The 18,288-nt window shown below is 39.1% G+C and overlaps 1 protein-coding gene across 4 annotated transcripts in view; it reads right to left on the bottom strand.

Moving 5' to 3' along the window:
- Window positions 1-234, bottom strand: part of Fry (FRY microtubule binding protein) — a 475,943-nt gene extending 475,709 nt beyond the window's left edge. For 2 of the 4 annotated variants that reach the window (XM_087199561.1, XM_087199560.1), the window contains exon 1: window positions 11-220. In XM_087199561.1, the coding sequence (XP_087055687.1) occupies window positions 11-56 (46 nt within the window). In that variant the 5' untranslated portion in view covers window positions 57-220. Of the gene's footprint in view, window positions 1-10 lie in introns of all 4 variants that reach the window. The other 2 variants (XM_087199565.1, XM_087199566.1) reach the window with 2 other exon arrangements.
- Window positions 235-18,288: the final 18,054 nt, after the last annotated feature.

The raw sequence follows: 18,288 nt of genomic DNA, 5'->3' as shown, positions 1-18,288 counted from the left end.
AGCTGAGTACCTGAGAAAGAGGCCAGGACTCCGGTCCCCGGGGAGACCCGCCGCATCTCCCGGACGCTGTCGCTGTGTTCGTCACCGCCGGAGGCTGCTTCGCTGAGCCGCAAGCAGGAATCGCGGGAACCCAGCGCCGCCGGAGTCCCCCGCGCCGTTCGTGCTCCCCACGCCGCGCTCAGCTTGCTGCTCAGCTCGCTGCGCCCGGCTCCGCTGCCCGGCGACAGCCACTGTCAAGTGGAGCCCCGCCCCCTGCGCGCCCGGAGAGCCCCGGACCCCCGGGACGCGCCGCCGCGCCGATTGGCTGCGCCCCCTTTGGCCCGGCCCCCGCTCGCCGCGCATCCCAGCGCGAGGCGGCCTCTCCGGGGGCGCCGCGGGAGGGTGGGGTCCCGGGCTGGGCGAGGCTTCCTGTGGGCACCAGCGTGCGGAGCCTCAGCGCCTGGGCGCTGTAGTTCCTCTCTCTCCTTTGGCAGCTCCGAAAGAAACAGACCAACCAAAGGGAGGAAGAAAGAGAAAGGAGAGGGAGAGAACATCTCTAGAACCCTTCTTGGAAAGGGCAGTGACTGCAGTAGCTCTGGTGTGAAATTTTATTTATATAAGATTACTTATCACTGAAGGCCAGGACCGGCTACTAAAAGTGGAGTATTGGGGTTGTAGCTAGAGGGGTTTGTTGTCTTGTTTTTGTTCTTGTTTGCTTTTTAACCTGTAAGTGCCTTTACACACCTTCTAAACTTCATCTTAGAAGAAACTAATCCAGTTAGACAATTTGTCTAAGGTCATAGAGCTAGTTCGTGATTGATTTTGTACTTTGATACCAAATCCAAGCTGTTGAAGATTTTATTTTTACTCACGCGAAGAGATGCATTCTATAATGCTCTGTGTACCTTGTAGCAAGAAATTAAACTGTATTGAGATTGAAAGTAGATATATGGTTAGTCAGGGGAAGAGGAAGATGAGAAGTGATTGCTAGTGGGTGGACTTTTCTTTTTCTAGGGCGATGAGAACGTTCTGCAGTTTGTTAGTTGTGATGAATACACAACTGAGTATTCTGGAAACCACCGAATTGTGCATTTCAAATGGGTAAACTTTATATGTGGATTATATCTCCATAAAGCTGTTAGGAAAAAACGAATTGAGAGCAATTGTGCTCTGAGGAAATCCGTAGACAAACACAGGAGGCCTGTGTTACAATTCTGTTCTTTGTGGGCAGAAATTACAGTTAATGTGTTGGCATGGACCCAGTCATTGAGTAACCCATGTCCATCTTTACAGAGTTACTTTGACAGGGTGCAAGATTAAAATGGATCTCTATCTTCAAGGAGTTCCCAGGCTATGGAGTGGGCAGTCCATAAGATATTAAGGTTACCTGAGGGCTAATTTAGGGGAATGAGGCCAAAGAAGACGCTTGGCTCATTCTTGGAAGGGCTGGACTATGACGTTTGAGTTGTAGTGCATACAGCTGAGTGTGAGAGGTGTGGCAGGAAGTGAAGGTGGAAAGTTATAGGACAGAGTAGAACTGTGGACCACAGTTCAGCTCAAGAGGGGCAGCCTAGTTAGGAAGCAAAGTTTTGGATTCCTTTTGGGTCTTTCTTATTCTGGTGTAGTGTGTGATTTTGTTGAATGACCAGATTCTATATTTATTTTATCATTCTATAAGGGAACAATAGTAACACCCTTGACTCTTGTTTCCACCTTTACTGTATTCAAGCAGCTTTCTTCATTCTCTCCTTTAAAGCTTCGAGGCCTTACGGCTTCCAAATGATGGAGCTAGAACTCCTGACTATGGATCCCTTATTCTTGACTTCAAGTCAGCCTTTCTATATGTGAAGCTTTCTTGGAAGTACAAAGTACTCTTAAGCTAAAGAAAACCACTCTCTATGCAGCAGCCAGTAAAACCTGTTTTTACACTTGGAGTGTATGTACTTTTTCATTAGGAGAAAAAGCTACTGACCTTAGCTTCTCAGTTGGGTCTGTGCAGCAAAATCCTGGGTTCTGGGCTTCATTATCAAAAAGTGACCATTCAATTTCAAACTTAGAGGCTCTTTGTTTCAGTTACATTTGTCATCATACCTGCAGCAATTCCTTTTTCTTCCACACCTCCTTTCACCTCCCACCCCGTAAGATTATAAACATCTTTTGAAACCAGGTCCTGTACTGTTTGGTTAACTTCCTTTGCTGGTCTTGCTTTCCCATCCCTATCCCTACCCCTCCCCTGCCTCTCTGGACCCTTAGTAGGTCCTCAGTGAGTGTTTGTCAAATGTCCAATGTGGTTTTTTCATTAGAAAGGGAATCATTTTTTCCATAATAATAGTGTATAGTGCTGACTTATGTTATGAAATTTGGAAATTGATTGGCCCATGTAGCAGGCAGGCTCCAGGGCTTTGGGTCAGAGTTGCAGGAACATTAGAGAATTACATCAATATTTTGCATACTTTAATAATAGAAATTAAACTCTAAATCTAAATGCCTGACATTTAACGTTGGTCTCAATCTAGTTGAACACAGTGTTAATACTTTAGTGGTAAGTAGGCTACATACTTGGAAATAGAAGAATTTTAATACTTATAGAATTTTTAAGCCCTGTGGAGATAAATTTATTAGTGATTTAAAAGGCCTTTGAAGACTTTTGTAAACCTACCTTGCTTTATTTTTTACTTAATTTTTTTTCAGAGCTGGGCCTAGATACTAAAGTAAGGACTCTGCCACCAATGCACGTCCCCAGCTCCTTCTTTTCTTTTCCAGTACCTCTTTGTAAGCTCTTTTTTCCCCTTTCACAAGATTGTGATATCTAATTAACACCTCAGCATTACAGCTCTCCTTTCCATAAATTTTTGTGCAGAAATCTGGGGAATCCAACACAGTGGAGGGCTAATCTCCCTGGAATTGAAAGCCCAAAGAAAACCAACAAGAAGGCTATAGTGATTTCTTTTGCAGGAGCAGATGCTATCCCGCCTCAGGGAGTTATTATGGGTTGGAAGAAATGAGATAATGAAAATAAGCAAGCTAGTTTGTGAATGTTACCAAATATGATCAGCATCAGCCAGACAGATTTCTACATGACTTCTTTCTACTGATAGAAGCAGAAGCAGATGAAGATTACAGCTTTCTGAATATATTCAGAAGAAAATAATTTGTGTCAAAAGACTGACCTAATTGAGCCACACATGACACCATGTGGTGTGGGAGATGGTCTTTGGGAAGAAGAGAGTATGCTGCTGGGTTGGCTCAGCTGGCTGTCAGCTGTCAACTCTGACCCACAGCCATGGCTTTGCAGCCTTGTCCAGCAGCCTTCCTCCTTTCCAAGGTCACGGGGCAGGATTATATGGACAATGATGTGTTGTCCCTTAGGATGCTTGTAGAATCTGCTTCTATGGGTGAAAAGCCAACCAAGGAGAGAAGTAGATAAGGAACCAAAACTCTTCCCTGCCAGACCCTGATATTTTTAATCAGCTAGCCTGGCATTCCTCACTATTCTAGGAAAATCAATTTACCATACATCCAGATTTCAGGAAAGTGCATACCAGCACAAGATAGTGACCACCAGCTGATGGAAAAGAATAAATTTAGGTTTAGTGTAAATATGAAAATATGAAGTTCTTAAATTTAAAATAATAAAATTATGCACACTCTTAAAGAATTAATACTGTGAAGCTAGTCCCTTGCTGAAATAGAAACACTTGATTCTGTCAGGGATGATCAGGGAAAGCATCATGATAGAACTGGATGTGGAGTTGACAGTGAAGGATGAATGAGGATTAATAGTCTGAGAATGAAAGTGGAGGGAGGAACATTCTCTGTTAAGTAAATGGCACCACAAAAGTAACAAGGTTAAAAAATGTACACAGCTTCAGCAAAAGCAAGCTGACTTGATATGGATGAAATATGGAGGGCATATTGAAAGATGAAGTTTGAAATATATGTTTCTGTTACACTAAATTGCTCGTACCACCTCTCTGTTAGGTACTTGCAGATTTACCCCCTAGGAAAGTATATACATACTTAAGAGAGAAGAAAGAGGCTTGAAGAATCTTAGCAGTTACCATAGAGAATAAAAAAATAAAAATTTTCATACTTTGGGAAAAGAGAGTCATGTAGGATAGATAATTATTCATAATTAACCACTAAAAAGGCTCTTCAGTAGAATAAAAATGAGTAGTTATCCCAAAGGAAGCTACTGTTGTGACATTTAACTGGAAAGGCAACCAAAAATTTAGACAAAGATTATACCCCATGACTTTCTATTGGAAGAGTTTGTGGGAATTATTCAGAAAAGCTGATGTTTGCAATTCTAGTTACCTTAAGTGATAATAAACGAAAACAAATCCTAGTGGATGTGTGTATATAGAGAAGATTGACATACAGTCACCTTTTAAATAAATGACTTTTTTATGTAGCTGAACTTTTCTCAAAAATGAATTTTGATTGTTCTTTAAAATTTTCTCTTTTGCTTATTTACAAGGGTAGTTTAAATAATTCAATTAAGCTTTCTTTTTTCTTTTTCTGTCTCTTGGCCTGTATGAATTGTATTTCATGGCATTGGAGAGGATGGGAAGGCAATGAGCAAGGTGTTGATGAAGAGTACTGAGGAGTGAGTAATCTCAGGAGATGGGAAAAGATGAAACTAAAATTCCATCTTCCAAAGCAAAAAAAAAGGTTGTTAATGCCGGAAATGATTCTTGTTATTCCATATCTGCATGTGAGCAACTACTAGAAAGCAGGGACCACCAGAATTCAGTAGAGATTATTAAAGAATAAATCATGTCAGGTCAGGTTGCACTGGCAGGTCAGAAATTTATTAGCCTAGTGAATATGTGGCAGAGACTACTAGTTGTTCCCCGAACCAACATTCTCCTCATCTTTTTGTTCGAAGAGCTCCCTAGGACTTATTTGGAGGCATAGTAGTTTTGGTAGAGACTCCACTTCCTAGACTCCTTTGTGGCTGGGAGTAGCTATGTGACAAGGCTTCGGTCACTGAGACTGAAGAAAGATAGAGCCAGCCTCTGCTCCCTCCCCGCTGCTTCCACTTTTTGCTCCCTTCTGCTTCCCTCTTCCCTTTGCTGCAGGCTGGTGGTGGAAACTTCACCCAGTTATTAAGAACCACACGCAGGGGTGGTGCAACAACAGTAGAGAGGGTACCTGAATACCTGGATGACTTCATATAGAAAAGCTACCACTGGGCCGGGGATTTAGCTCAGTGGTTCTGGTGCCTGCCTCACAAGCACAAGGTCCCGAGTTCGATCCCCAGCACCAAAAAAAAAAAAAATAGATATGGTAAAGAAAAGCCACCTGTCTCCCTCCATGTTGTACATTAGAGAGAAATAAGTCCTTATTTTGTTTGAGCCACTGAGTTTTTAAGTCAATGTTATACCAGCTTAAGTTATATTGTAACTAATAAAATGTGTGAGCTTTAATGTCATGTGCTTAAGTCTTTTACGCTGTCCTTTTGTGCAGGAGAAGATATGTATAAAGACAATTATGTGAATTGGTAGCTGGAAGAATAATCTTACTTAAATTTATCCTGATTAAGCAGGGGTTGCAAACTATAGTCATCAGATGGAATCTGACGTTTTGTTTGTCGTACCGTATGTTGAAAAAAGCTTTTTAAAAAATGTGTTTAGGACAGTAAGTGCTCTCTAACTACTTATAGTCCCCACTGTCTTTCTCCTGCCTCTTTATTATATATTTATATTCCCTCTTGGCACCTGGATACATTTGAGTTAGCAACCTTTGGGATATTACTTATAGCAATAGACTATGCTGCTATTACAGTCAACTATTATTCTGTAGTTTGAAAATTAAAGAAGTTTATTTCTTTTCTTTCTCACCTGATAATTGTAGGAGAGTATCCTGTCAGTGATTTTCTGTTGTTAGAAGTACATTGGGTATGAAGAATAGAAATGTATTTGGCTCCCCTTACTAGACATTGGGAAATCCAAGAGCATAGTGCTACTATCTTAGCTTCTGCCAAGAGCTTTCTTCCTGCTTCATAATATTGTTGAAGGACAAGAGAACACAAGCAAAAGAGAGCTGAGGAAGTCAAACTTGCTTTTTAACAACACACTCTTGCAAGAATGAGCCCACTCTCATGAGAATGGTATTTATCCCCTATGTCATACATTGGGATTTGAGAGTGTAACACATGAACTCGTGCGAGACATATTCAAACCACTGCACATTCTCAGCCAGCAAGTGTCCACCAAATAATCATGCAGAGGCTTAAGTTCTTTCGAGCAAGTTGCTCTCATCTTGAGGTGGTTGTTTGCATGATTGAGAATGAATTATGATGAGTCGCAACCATTCTACTGGTAGGAAAGAAAAAGCAAGCAACACATATGAATGTTTTATTGACTATATAATACTCATAGTGTTTAACACATTCCTCTGTACTCATAATTTCCTGCAGATTTTTTTAAAGTTGGATTTAGATAATTGATCAGACTCAAGTTTGATTTCTTTGACAAAGTGGTGACACTAGTCTTTCAGTAGGAAGCATCTGTTATCTGGTTTCTCTTTTCATGGTTTCAAGCACTGTTGATACATAGTACTTAAATCATAGTACTTAAATTCATAAAGGGTTGTAAAATGGCAATATTCTATTTCCATTGTTTCTGCTTCATTTCTTAACTTGCATTACTCATAAAAAGGTACAGTTAACTTAATCTAGTATTTTATTATCCAGTAGTACAGTTCATATAATTAAGACAAATGCTTGCATTTCCTTTATTTATGAATTTTAAGTTAATTCTTTTATACTCATCTTAATTATCCTTCAAAAGTGACCAATTTCTTTAATAGCATTCTATATTCATGAATTTAAACATGTTTAAAAGGTGTAGAGTTAGGGACTTCCTAAGACCACCTTCATTTTTATATCAAACCCAAATTTAGAGGTGCTTCAAGACCACCCTCATTTCTGATACCAATTGCAAGTCTGCCAGTCTCCAAGACAACCCTTAGTTTTGATAATCCACCAGAAGGATTCACAGAACTAACTGAAATCTGTTACACTCACAGTTACAGTGCATTATAGCAACATAATAATCTGGAAAGGACCCATATTAAAATCAGCCAAGGGAAGAAGCATTTTGATCAGAGTCCTGGTGAGTTTCAAGGGTGAACCTTCCATTTATCTTCTCCCAGGTTGTCATGCACAGTGCTAACTTCTTTTAATGACAAGAGATTCCTCTTTTCCTCTTCATATAAAACCACTAATTCCACCATGGGGGTCTCACCCTTATGATCTAATCTAACCCTAATTACTTCCCAGAGGCCCCATGTCCAATACCATCCCAATAGGAATTAGGGCTCCACACTATGAATTTCAGAGGAATATAGACATTCAGTTTATAATATAGGCTTTAGTAGTGGCAATAGGTGCTTATCAATACCCTAAAAATTTATGTTCAAAATTTTATATGGATGTGTTCATTTTCCTAGGAAGAGTTTTAGTGATCATTGAAATTCAAAAGAGATCACTGATCCAAATTTTTAAACTCCTTTCATAAATTGTGAGCTCCTTGAAAACCAAAGCATGTCTTATATCCCTTTTCAATGTGTGAAAAAATGAATGACTTACATATTTTCCTTTTTTAGAAGATATAAGGGCAGGAAAGATGATTTGAAAGATAAAAAGGTTCTTTCCTTTTTATTACTGTTTTATATAATCTTCGTGAGAATTTGAGTTTGTAGAATAATTGTGAGTATATTTGTTGTGCAAATGCAAGACCATATGAAAATTGGTGAGAGTGAAGGTAGTAAAAATAGTATACATAGTGGTTCCAGCACCCTCCTCACAAGCGCAAGTTCCCAAGTTCGATCTTCAGTACCCAAAAAAAAAAAAAAAGTATATAGGTGGACAAATGGAAATATTTTAGCCAAGTCAAGAACAAAAATTTCTGCCATCTTTTCACCTTTAAAAAACTAATAGGTTATTTTAGACCACTTAATATACAGCAATTTCTTTAATTCTTTCAAAGGATGTCATTCTACTGATGAAATAAAACAGAGGTGCTCCCACATTAATGATTAATGCAATAAATGCAAGACTGTCCCAGGACAGGTTTGGAGTCAAGGTGAAGTGTTTCTGGCAGATTTGAATCATGTTAGCTAGCTTTGCAGATTCAGTTCTCCTTTCTAGCTAGGAATTTTCTGCTTTCATCTGGTTCAGAGGCATGTGACTGCTAGATGCACCATGCATATGTTATATTCTAAAAAGCAACCACAGCGTTTTCAATTCCAGGTGGTTCCCGAAGCTTTGTGCTCTGCACCCACGACTCTTGTCATGATTCAGAACCAGCACTCACTGAATGACAAGAGCTCTCAGAAATTAATCCCCAGGAACATTAAAAATAGGCAGGTTATACTCTGGAGCTCTGCTGATAAAAATCTACCTGTTTATTGCCTAGGCAGCTTCAGGGGCCCCTGTGAATATTGACCAGAGGCAAAGGACTGCCACAATGAAAATCAGGGTACCTGTGCAACCCCATAGATGTGGACATTGTAGAAAGTTCCAACAGCATGCTTCTATACTCCCTTGGCAATTTATTGAGGTTGTCTGATTTGAAAACAGAAGGACAAAATGTAGCTTGAGGGATATAGATAGAAAAAGAGAGGGAGAATTCTCATCTTAGTGGGGTTTGGGAGTTGAAAGTTTGTGAGCATGTGAGTCTAAATCTTCATTGCTCTATTGATCAAGATTGTTCTCAGCTTCTCTATTGCACAAAGCATCTGATGTGCTACCCAGTGAGTGGTCTGCTGGTGCCTGAATGGTGCCTCAAAAGTTAGTATCTATGCCTCAGGAATGCCGAAGATATAGGACCTTTTGCATTTCTTGTGATATATTTATGCATATTGTTAATTTTTCTATGGGCTATATATTTCTGAATGATGTATTTCTGTAATTGTCTTATCAAATAAATAATTACTAAATTTTATAGTAGAAAGCTCTAAATATTTTTCTAATTATAGTTTTTGATTTGAGGTCATGAGTCAAAGCCTACTGTTATAGTTTATATCTAGATGTCCTTCCAGTGTCTCATGTACTCATAGGCAGGGCTTTTGGGGGGTGATTGGGTCATAGGTGTGCCATACTCATTGGTGGATTGATTAGCCCACTGATAAGTTTATAGGTAAATGAGCTGTTAGGAGGTCAGGCCTGGTCAGAAGAGGTGGGTCACCAGGGTCTTGGCCAGGAAAGGTAGATCATCCTCCCTGGCTCCCCCTTGGCTCTGTTTCCTGGCTCCCATGAGGTGAGCAGCTTTCCTCCACCCAGGCCCTTCTACCATGCTGCTAGTCATGAAAAGACTAAAACTTCTAAAAGGTGAGCCAAAATAAACTTCTTTAAGTTGCTGGTGTCAAGTATTTTGCCCCAGCAATGAGGAAAGTGATGAAGATACCAATTAATACTATGATAATTGTAAATGTATATTTTTCAAGGATATACTGAAAACACTCCCACATTGTAGGTTTTGAAGTACCAAAAATCAACTCACTGTATAATTTTGATGCATATGAAAATGTTGGACAATTATTAGAAATAAATAAAAATGAAATTCTCAATACCTCTTTTCTCAAAAAAAATTGATTGTAAATTCAACTACCACATAGACCAAAGGTGAAACTGTAAGGAGTGGGGAATTAACTGCAGCCTGTTTTGTCATAAACTAGTGTTAATTAGCTTGACTATAATCTATATGTCAGAGCATTTATCTAAACCGATATATTTATATTTGCTCCTTCAGTATTCTAAAACCCCGAGACTTCAAAACCCCCATAGGGCTGGGGATTTAGCTCAGTGGTTCCTCTGCCTGCCTTGCAAGTATAAGGTCCCGAATTTGATCCCGATACAAAAAAAAAAACCCGAAATTTTAAATAAAATTTTCTTTTATTATTTAGCAATTTTTCTTCATAGATTTAGTTGACATAATGTCATCATCTTTCTTCTCCAAACATACCTTAGAAAAATGAATTTACTATATAAAAGGGGACAATAGTAAACTTATGCTTAACATATCAGCTCCTATTTATTTTTCTAGAAACATTAAGATAAAAGAAACTTGTAGTTAATTTTTACTTTATTTCTTTGTTAATATTTCTGGTACGTACATATTACTAAGATGCAGAGTTTGGCTATAGAAAAATCTAAGGGTAAGCTACTCAGGTTTAATATTCTCTTGTCATATAGTTCACCCTCTAAACTGGTTGAATCTATGTATTATTCCTCTGAAATCAAATCATGCAAATAGAATTGAAAATATATTTTTTATTTTGACAGAGTATGCTTTTGACTTTTCTAGAAAATGAGTACATGCATCAAGGATGAATAATGTCCAAGTATGCATTTAGGAAGCTTTTAGATATTGATTTTTAAATCATATTTCAGAAACCATTATAGTTGTGCTTACAAACAATAACAGACATCTCTGTAGCGCTCAATAATAGCTGTCAGATCAGAGAAATAATAATGTACTTCATTTAAGAAACAATTTAACATCAGAGATAGATGTACATTACATCTCAATTTAAGATATTTGACCAACAGACAACTATATGAAATATTTCTACTTTACATTCCAGGAAATTGAAAAGTTAATAGAAAAGAGAGAAGAAATTAGCAATCTGGCATAATTTTATAGTGTATAATATGTATATCAACACTTTAATTTTTCTTGAAAGTGTTTTTCTTATTTGGAAAAACATACTAGATCCTCAGGTAAGAATACTATTTAAAACCCGACAATTAATTCTTCACTTTGTAAAACTTCTTTTTTTGCCCTCCATTATTGAGACTTGAACCCAGGGTATTCACACTGCGTTATATCCCATCCCATTTTTAAACTGAGACAGTGTCTCAGTAAGTTGCAAAATTGGCCTGGCTAGATTTGAACTTGCAGTCCTCTGGTCTCAGCTTCCCAGAGTGCTAGAATTACAAGCATGTGCCACCAGGCCCAGCTAAAATTGAATCTTTAGTCAAGATTTTATTTAAAATTTGAATTATTTCTTTTTTTTTACAGTAGATGATCAGGAATTTTGACAATCTGATATTAAGCAAAGTAAACAGCATTCCAATCATGCAGAAAGTCAAGCTATTTAGTTTTTTTAAATCTAAACACATCAGTGTTGTTTTGTTTTCAGTGAAAACCCAATGAACAAGTCTTAGAAATGCAGTTTCCATGTAACAAAGTTGATCAGATTTAAAACATATACTTGTAATTAAACATGTGAAGCAGAGCCACCTGCATATGTTAATAGGAGAAACAAAACACTTCCTACAACATCCACATACTATTGGGAGTGGGAGGCAGGCTTAAAGATCATTCTGCAGTATATGGAAGTTGATAAAATCTATCTCCCCAGCTCCTATGCTCCAATTTTCCTTCTCACTTTTGGACAGTCAGGACTTTTGGAGAAATCACAGTAATATAGGCCTTATACTTGCCAATTGGTATGAACAACAGCAACAAAAGAGATGGAGCAATGAGGCCTTTCTTGCCTGTGCTGAGTTTTATGTTTCAGGTGCCCTGGGAACCAATTCTCTTTGTTTATAGTACATATGTTATATAGTTTGTAGTGGTATTGAGACCTAACTGGCGCTTTTCCACTCACTGTTAGGGCCTCTCCATATGTACCTCTTCACTTTACGACTCTTGTCTGCTCCCTGGAGTCCTCTGTGAAGTTTCTGCCTTTCTCCACCTAAGTAGGAGTGTGCTTCTCAGAGATTGCTGCTTCATGTCACCATGGATCAGCTTCTCCAGAACTCTTGTCACACAGCTTCTACCTTCTGGAAATGCAGAATAAAGGAAATGTTAAATCTTCATTTTTTAAAGTAAAAATGTTAAGATCCTCTCAGTGTATTCAGATTATTACTGTTTATCTTTTGGATGTTATTCAGCACTTTGATGTATACTTTTCTCACCTGCAAGAGACGGCTCCTTTAATTTTCTCATTTTGTCAAGTTTATCCTTCAGGACTGCTAGAGCACAGGAGACCATCTCTGACAGACACCGAAATGCTCTCTGTTCTACAGCCAATTGCATCATTACAACAATGGAAATGAAGGGAACCAAACAGGCATTCAGCAAGATAGCATCAATGTTTGTTTCCTGAATTTTGAAGAAAGGAAACTAGCAAGTTAGGCCTGAACAGGAAAAGATTTTAGGGCCGGGAGGGACCTCTTTAGATTGGGGTGAAGGTGGTCTTGGGCCACAGTGACCTCCACCCCCACATCCAGATGGAATCTGGTACCCCTCAGTCACCAAGTTTGAGAGCTCCATCTTTGCAATCGATCATGGTAAAAATGGTTGCCATGGACCATTTGTCTTTTGGGAGTTGTTGACATGCATATGCTACATGTTACATGGAAGCAGTTCAAACCTACCACATTCTCTTTCTGTAATCCCAGTTAGCCTCTGTATTAACTAGTTAGCCTTTAAATCCTGAGGACATAAGAATTCGTAAACGATTGGGGTGGGTGAGAAAGAGTATATGCCGAGGCTTGGGAGGTGGAGACAAAATAAAGATACTGGGTCAAAGCCAGGGACGATGGCACGTGCCTGTAATCTCTGCACTCTGGGAGGCTGAGGCAGGAAGTTTGTAAATTCAACCCAGCCTGGGCAATTCAGCAATTTAACAAGACCCTATCTCAAAATGAAAAAAGGACTGGGAAGAGAGCTCAATGTGAAGGCCCTAGGTTTAATTCCCAGTACCACATACATACATACATAAATACATACATTACTGGGTCAGGAGGACCAAGGTAGGATGAGGAATTTGGCAGGGCAGGGGACAGTAAGTGAAAAAAAAATCTTTTAAAAGGATGGAAGATCCTAAGGTGGAAAAAAAAATGGAGATAAACAGAGAAGGAAGACAAGAAATGTAAAAGCCAGCTTTCAGTTTAACTTAAGCTTTATTTTACTTACTCTAATTGATCCTCATTTTTTTACTCATCATTTATTAATATTGCTAGGATAACTTGATAACTTATTTTCTGGCTTAGATGAAGTAGGCCCATTTTTTGTGTGTGTGCAGTGCTTGAGATCAAACCCATGGCATTGGACCTGCTAGGCAAATGCTATCTCACTGAGCTAAATCCCCAGCCTTGGCCCAATTTCAATCATAGGTTTTTATTTTTGGTTTGGTTTTGTAACCATGTGCTTTGTCCTTATCAGCACTGGAAAAAGGCTAAATGAAAGATCATTGCACTTGGCAAAGGGAAAGTGGTTTTATAAGTAACTACTTTTTATGAGCCCAAAGAATCATTATAGGGCAACTGAGGTTTTAGTTGCAATTAATAATGTTTTTTGTTTTACAGTAAATTGAAATGAGCAATCCAGAGGTCTCCAAAGGTTGCTGAAAGTGTAGAGGCCCTTATTATATCCTCTAATTTTTCTTTCATAACTGTTTACCAGTAAGAGAATTGCTATACTGATCTGAGACTATTTCTTTTAGAAACAGAGGGGGAGAGACAGACAGACAGACAAACTGACAGTGGTTGTCAGAGCTGGGCAGCAGGCACCACTCCTCAATGAGAGAGATTCTCACACGTCATGGAAGAGCTGCTATCATGTCCAGTCTCTGCTTTTATTGTGAATGGAAATACTCATCATTCTTTGGGGTTCTGGCTGAGCTACCATCTTTCAAGTGAGGCTACTAGTTATTATGAAGAAACTTCACAAGCAGAAAGAAAAATGAACCAATGATTACCTATAGCATTCTCTAACCAACATGGGCTAAAACATTAGCGCTATGCCTCCCTTCCTATAAAACCATTATATTATAGATATTTATATACAACAGGACTCTGGGCCCATGTGTCTCCTTTATATCTATTCCTAAGTGCCTATCTTAGGAATTCTCTTGGTTAGTTTATGGCCAAGAATACAGGTTTTCTTGGTGCCCAGAACCTGTGTGTTTTGTTAGAAATTATTTTCTTAGAAATATGTTCCATAAATTTTGTAGAGTACTTTGGCATTCCCTATGAATTCTTGATTTTTGACAACTCTTTATGGGGCTATAAGACTTAATTTCACCTGGATGTGACAATAGCTCAGAGGAATATTTTTCTAGAGTGGTCTGAGAAGCTTATTGCTGAGAATGATGGATTTAATAAGGAAAGAAAAAAATCTGGATTCTACTGAATAGAAATAAATTATTTAATGTCTTATATTGTACAGACAAGACATATATTATCTCATCACCTAGTCCTCATGACGAGAGCCCCGTGAGATAGATGGGGAGGGAGCATACTTGTCTTACAGACATTTGAGCTTCAAAGACATTTGAGTTGCAAGATCACACTGCCTCTCTGTGGCTGATCTGGAACTTGAAATAGGGCTTTTTTGCTCAATGTGAGATTTTGGTTCCATTTCTGCCCCAAAGCCTGGCAACTTCTGTTTCTCTCATGGTATTCGTGGGCACATCCAGAAAGCAGAATCTGAGGCAGAATTCAGTGTTTAGGAGGGTTAGGGAGTACCTGCAGGATCAACACCTATGGAAGGGAGAAGAGGGAGGCAGGTGAAGAAGGAGACAGATCAGGCTACAGGAGAAGCAATCTGGGATGCAGGGCCAGCAGTATTGGCAAGCACCTTGAGGAGCTCTGTGTTGGAGATGACTCATCATAGCTGCCACATGTTGGACTGCCCTGGGCCAGAATGGCTGGGCCCGCTTCAACCATTGAATACCAGCTGCCCTCAGGAGGGAATGGCATAGGCAAAGTATCTCTCCACAGATATCTGAATGGGTTGGTTGACAGCAGAAGGCTGCTGACTACACTCACAGTATCTGGGACAAGTCTTTCAACTAAGGGCCATTCGGGTGGGTGGCACATTTTGTTAGCCACCTCAGAGAACAAAGAGGAGATCGAGGTTGTGATTCATTCTGCTATGATAGAAAAGAAAGAAGGAAGAAAGAAAAAAAAAGGAAGGAAATGAAAAGAAAAAAAATTCTAGTTACTGTCTATTAGTCACTTCCCCACCTCTGAGAAAAAATATCTGATACTCATAACTTAAAGGAGGAGAGGCTTATTTTGGCTCATTGTTTCAGAGAATTTAGTTTATGGTTTGTTGGTTCTAAGGCAGAAATGGCAAGGTAAAAGGCATGATATTGAAAAGCTGCTGATCCCATTATAGCCAGAAAGCAGATAGAAGGTAGGAGCCAGAGACAAGAATATACCCTGCCAGATCATGCCACCAGTGATCCACCTCTCCAACCAGGCTTCACCTCCAAACAGTACAGCAACTCATCAACAGATTAATCTACTCACGAATATACTGCTTCCATGTTCCAGTCTTCTTCAAAAATACCCACCTCTGAACGCATGAACTTTTGAGGAACATTTCAGGTCTAAGCCATAACACATCCTAGCTGCAAATAGAAGCTTTAAAGAATGCTTGCTCATAATGGCCACATATGAACAGAAAGCTCTACACGTCCTAAAGATCTCATCATTGAAATCTCAGCTTTGCTAAATGGTTGCACATTGAGGGCATCCTTTTAAGTGGAATAAATAGGACACATGTGTGTAAATTCTAAATAGCCTCTCTGGTGTGAGAAACTAAAAGTGTAAATAAGGATCAAAATGTACAATAGATAATGTGAAATAGGAAGAAAAGGTCCAAAGGGAAAGGGGAAGTGGGAGGGGTAGGAGAAAGGAAAGAAGGGAATGGGATTACTATGAGAAAAGGAAGAAATAGAAACAAAGTCTTTGTAAATAGGGAGGGCAGGGGAATGGGGGAAAAATAAGAACCAAGGTATATTATGTAAAAGTACAAACTTCCAATAATGAATGTCATCATATTGTATACCTAAAATGTACCAGTAAAATTAATAGGAAAAATCTCAAGCTTTGGTTGTCTACATTCCAAAGGCAAGAGGCTCAGCCTTACACAGGTGTCCAAGAAGAGTCAGAAGACAAAGCTTTATGCTCAGTCTGAGTCCATTGCTGCAAGCACGAGTCGTGATTTCATCAGTGTGCCCAGAGTGGTGCTTCTCAGACTTAGTGTGCAAGTAAGTTAGCCAGGGATCTTGTGAACATGTACAGCAGCCTGTTTCTGCTTCTGTTACACTGAGTGGGGTCCATGATCCTGCACCTTTATCAGGTCTCAGTAATGCTGATGGTGCTTTTCCTCTGACCACACACAGAGTAGCAAGGATCCCAAACTCCTCGTCCTAAGTTGGTCTTTCATACAATATTTTGCCTTCCATCTTCCAATCAAAGTTATGGAAGCTAGAAGTCTCTGAAATCCCAGTGTTGGCAGCACTATCCTCTTTCTAAAAGCTTTTAAAGGAGGCTCCTTTCTTGTCTCTGTTTCTAGCAATCCCAGGATTTTTTTTTTTTGCTTGTGGCAGCATTATTCTAGTCTCTGCTTTCATCTTTCCATGGCTATATTCCTTGTACATCTGTGTTTGAGGATACCAGTCATATTTGGTTAAGGACTTAACCCAATTAAAAGAGTCTTTCTCTCAAAAAGTTATATTTACAGGTACCAGAAATTGGGATTTAAGCATATATCTTTTGCAGGAGGACAACCCATAACAGTATCTATTATGGTTAGGAAGGATTCAACACAAAATTTAACTATTAAAGAAATAGTAGCAGCATATCATGAAATCAACCAATAGCAAATGCTGGTGGGGCAGCGGGGAAAGAGGAACCTGCTCCACTGCTGGTGGGAGTCTCGACTGGTGCAACCACTGTGGAAGTCAGTATGGAGATACCTCAAAGAACTAGGACTGGAAGTCCCATTTGACCCTGCTATTCCACTGCTGGGGATCTTCCCCAAAGAATTAAAAGAATCATACCACAATGATGTATATGCACCCATGTTCATAGCAGCACAGTTTGTAATAGCTAAAACTTGGAAACAGCCCAAATGCCCATCAACTGGAGACTGGATAAAGAAAATGTGGGGTTTTTTTTAATAAAATGGAGTACTACTCAGCCATAAAAAATGAGAAATTAGAGACATTTATAGCTAAGTGGATGCACATTGAGGCGATACTCTTAAGTGAAATAAATAGGACACACATGTATAAATACCAAATAGTTTCTCTGGTGTGAGAAACTGAAAGTGTAAATAAGGACTAAATGTATAATAGGTAATGTGAAATAGGAAGAAAAGGGGCAAAGGGGAAGGAAGTGGGAGGGTGAAAAATAAGAACCAAGAGAGACTATGTAAAGGTGCAAATCTCCAATGATGAATGTCATTATATTGTATACCTAAAATGTACCAATGATTAGAATGAATAATCGATAATGCAAAATAGGAAGAAAAGGTCCGAAGAGGTAGGGGTAGTGGGAGGGGCAGGGGAAAGGAAAGAAGGGAAAGGAAAAATACTGAGAAATGGAAAAACTGGAAATAAAGTCTTTGTAAATAGGGAAGGGTGGAGGGGGTGAAAGGAGGGCTAGGAATGGGGAAAAAATAAGAACCAAGATGCATCATGTAAAGGTACAATTCCCAATGAGAAATGTAATTGTGTTGTATACCTACAATGTACCAATAAAAGAATTTAATTAAAAAAAAGAAAGAGTAGCAGCAAATTGGCTCTGTACTGAAGTATACTTTGCACATATTTAATTCATACAGTTCTCAGGCATGAGGCTGTGGATGGAAGTGGTAAGCTGAGACTCTGGAGTGATCTATTTTACTGATTAGTTCAATCTGTTTGGGCAGTGCTTATAGCCTGTACCAGAGAAGCTTTTCTTAGTATCTTCCTGGTAGATCCTCTAATTACTGTCCTTTCACAGATTCTGACATCAAGTAAACATGAGAGATGGTACAGACTATATCTCATCCTGCTGATAATGATACAGGGTGTTCTCCAGGTCTTTAGGAGTACAGAGTTTTTATATTTTGTTTAACTTTGCTCCATTGCATTTCTACCAATGCCTACTTGACTCCAATCCTTTTTTTTTTCTCATAACATCTGTTTCTATCCCTTCCTAAACATTTTGGCAAATGCTAATCAGGACTCCTGAAAAAAATGCCCAGACCTTTTGATTTCTGACATTTCATTGCACTGTATTTTGGTCCCTTGTTATCCAACATATTTCTTTTACCCTTAACTTTTCAAAACCAGAGACCATTTCTTATTTATCATTAAGTCCCTCGTGTTTAGTTCACTACTTAGCACAGAAAAAAAAATGCTTTCATGCTTTCTGGGTGCATGCACAAATTTGGAAGATCCGTGTCTTTGTCACTGAAACACAATACCATGCAACCACAAATGAAAGGAAGAGAGGCTTATTTTGTCTCATGTGTCAGTCTGTGGTCGGCAGACTCCAAGAAAGAA

This window comes from Heterocephalus glaber, unplaced genomic scaffold (assembly GCF_053883595.1).
Source record: "Heterocephalus glaber isolate CG9 unplaced genomic scaffold, H.glaber_assembly_v1.0 deba00001720, whole genome shotgun sequence".
NCBI lineage: Eukaryota > Metazoa > Chordata > Mammalia > Rodentia > Bathyergidae > Heterocephalus > Heterocephalus glaber.
Note: the sequence above shows the minus strand (reverse complement) of the source record. Positions and strands in the feature narration are given on the sequence as shown.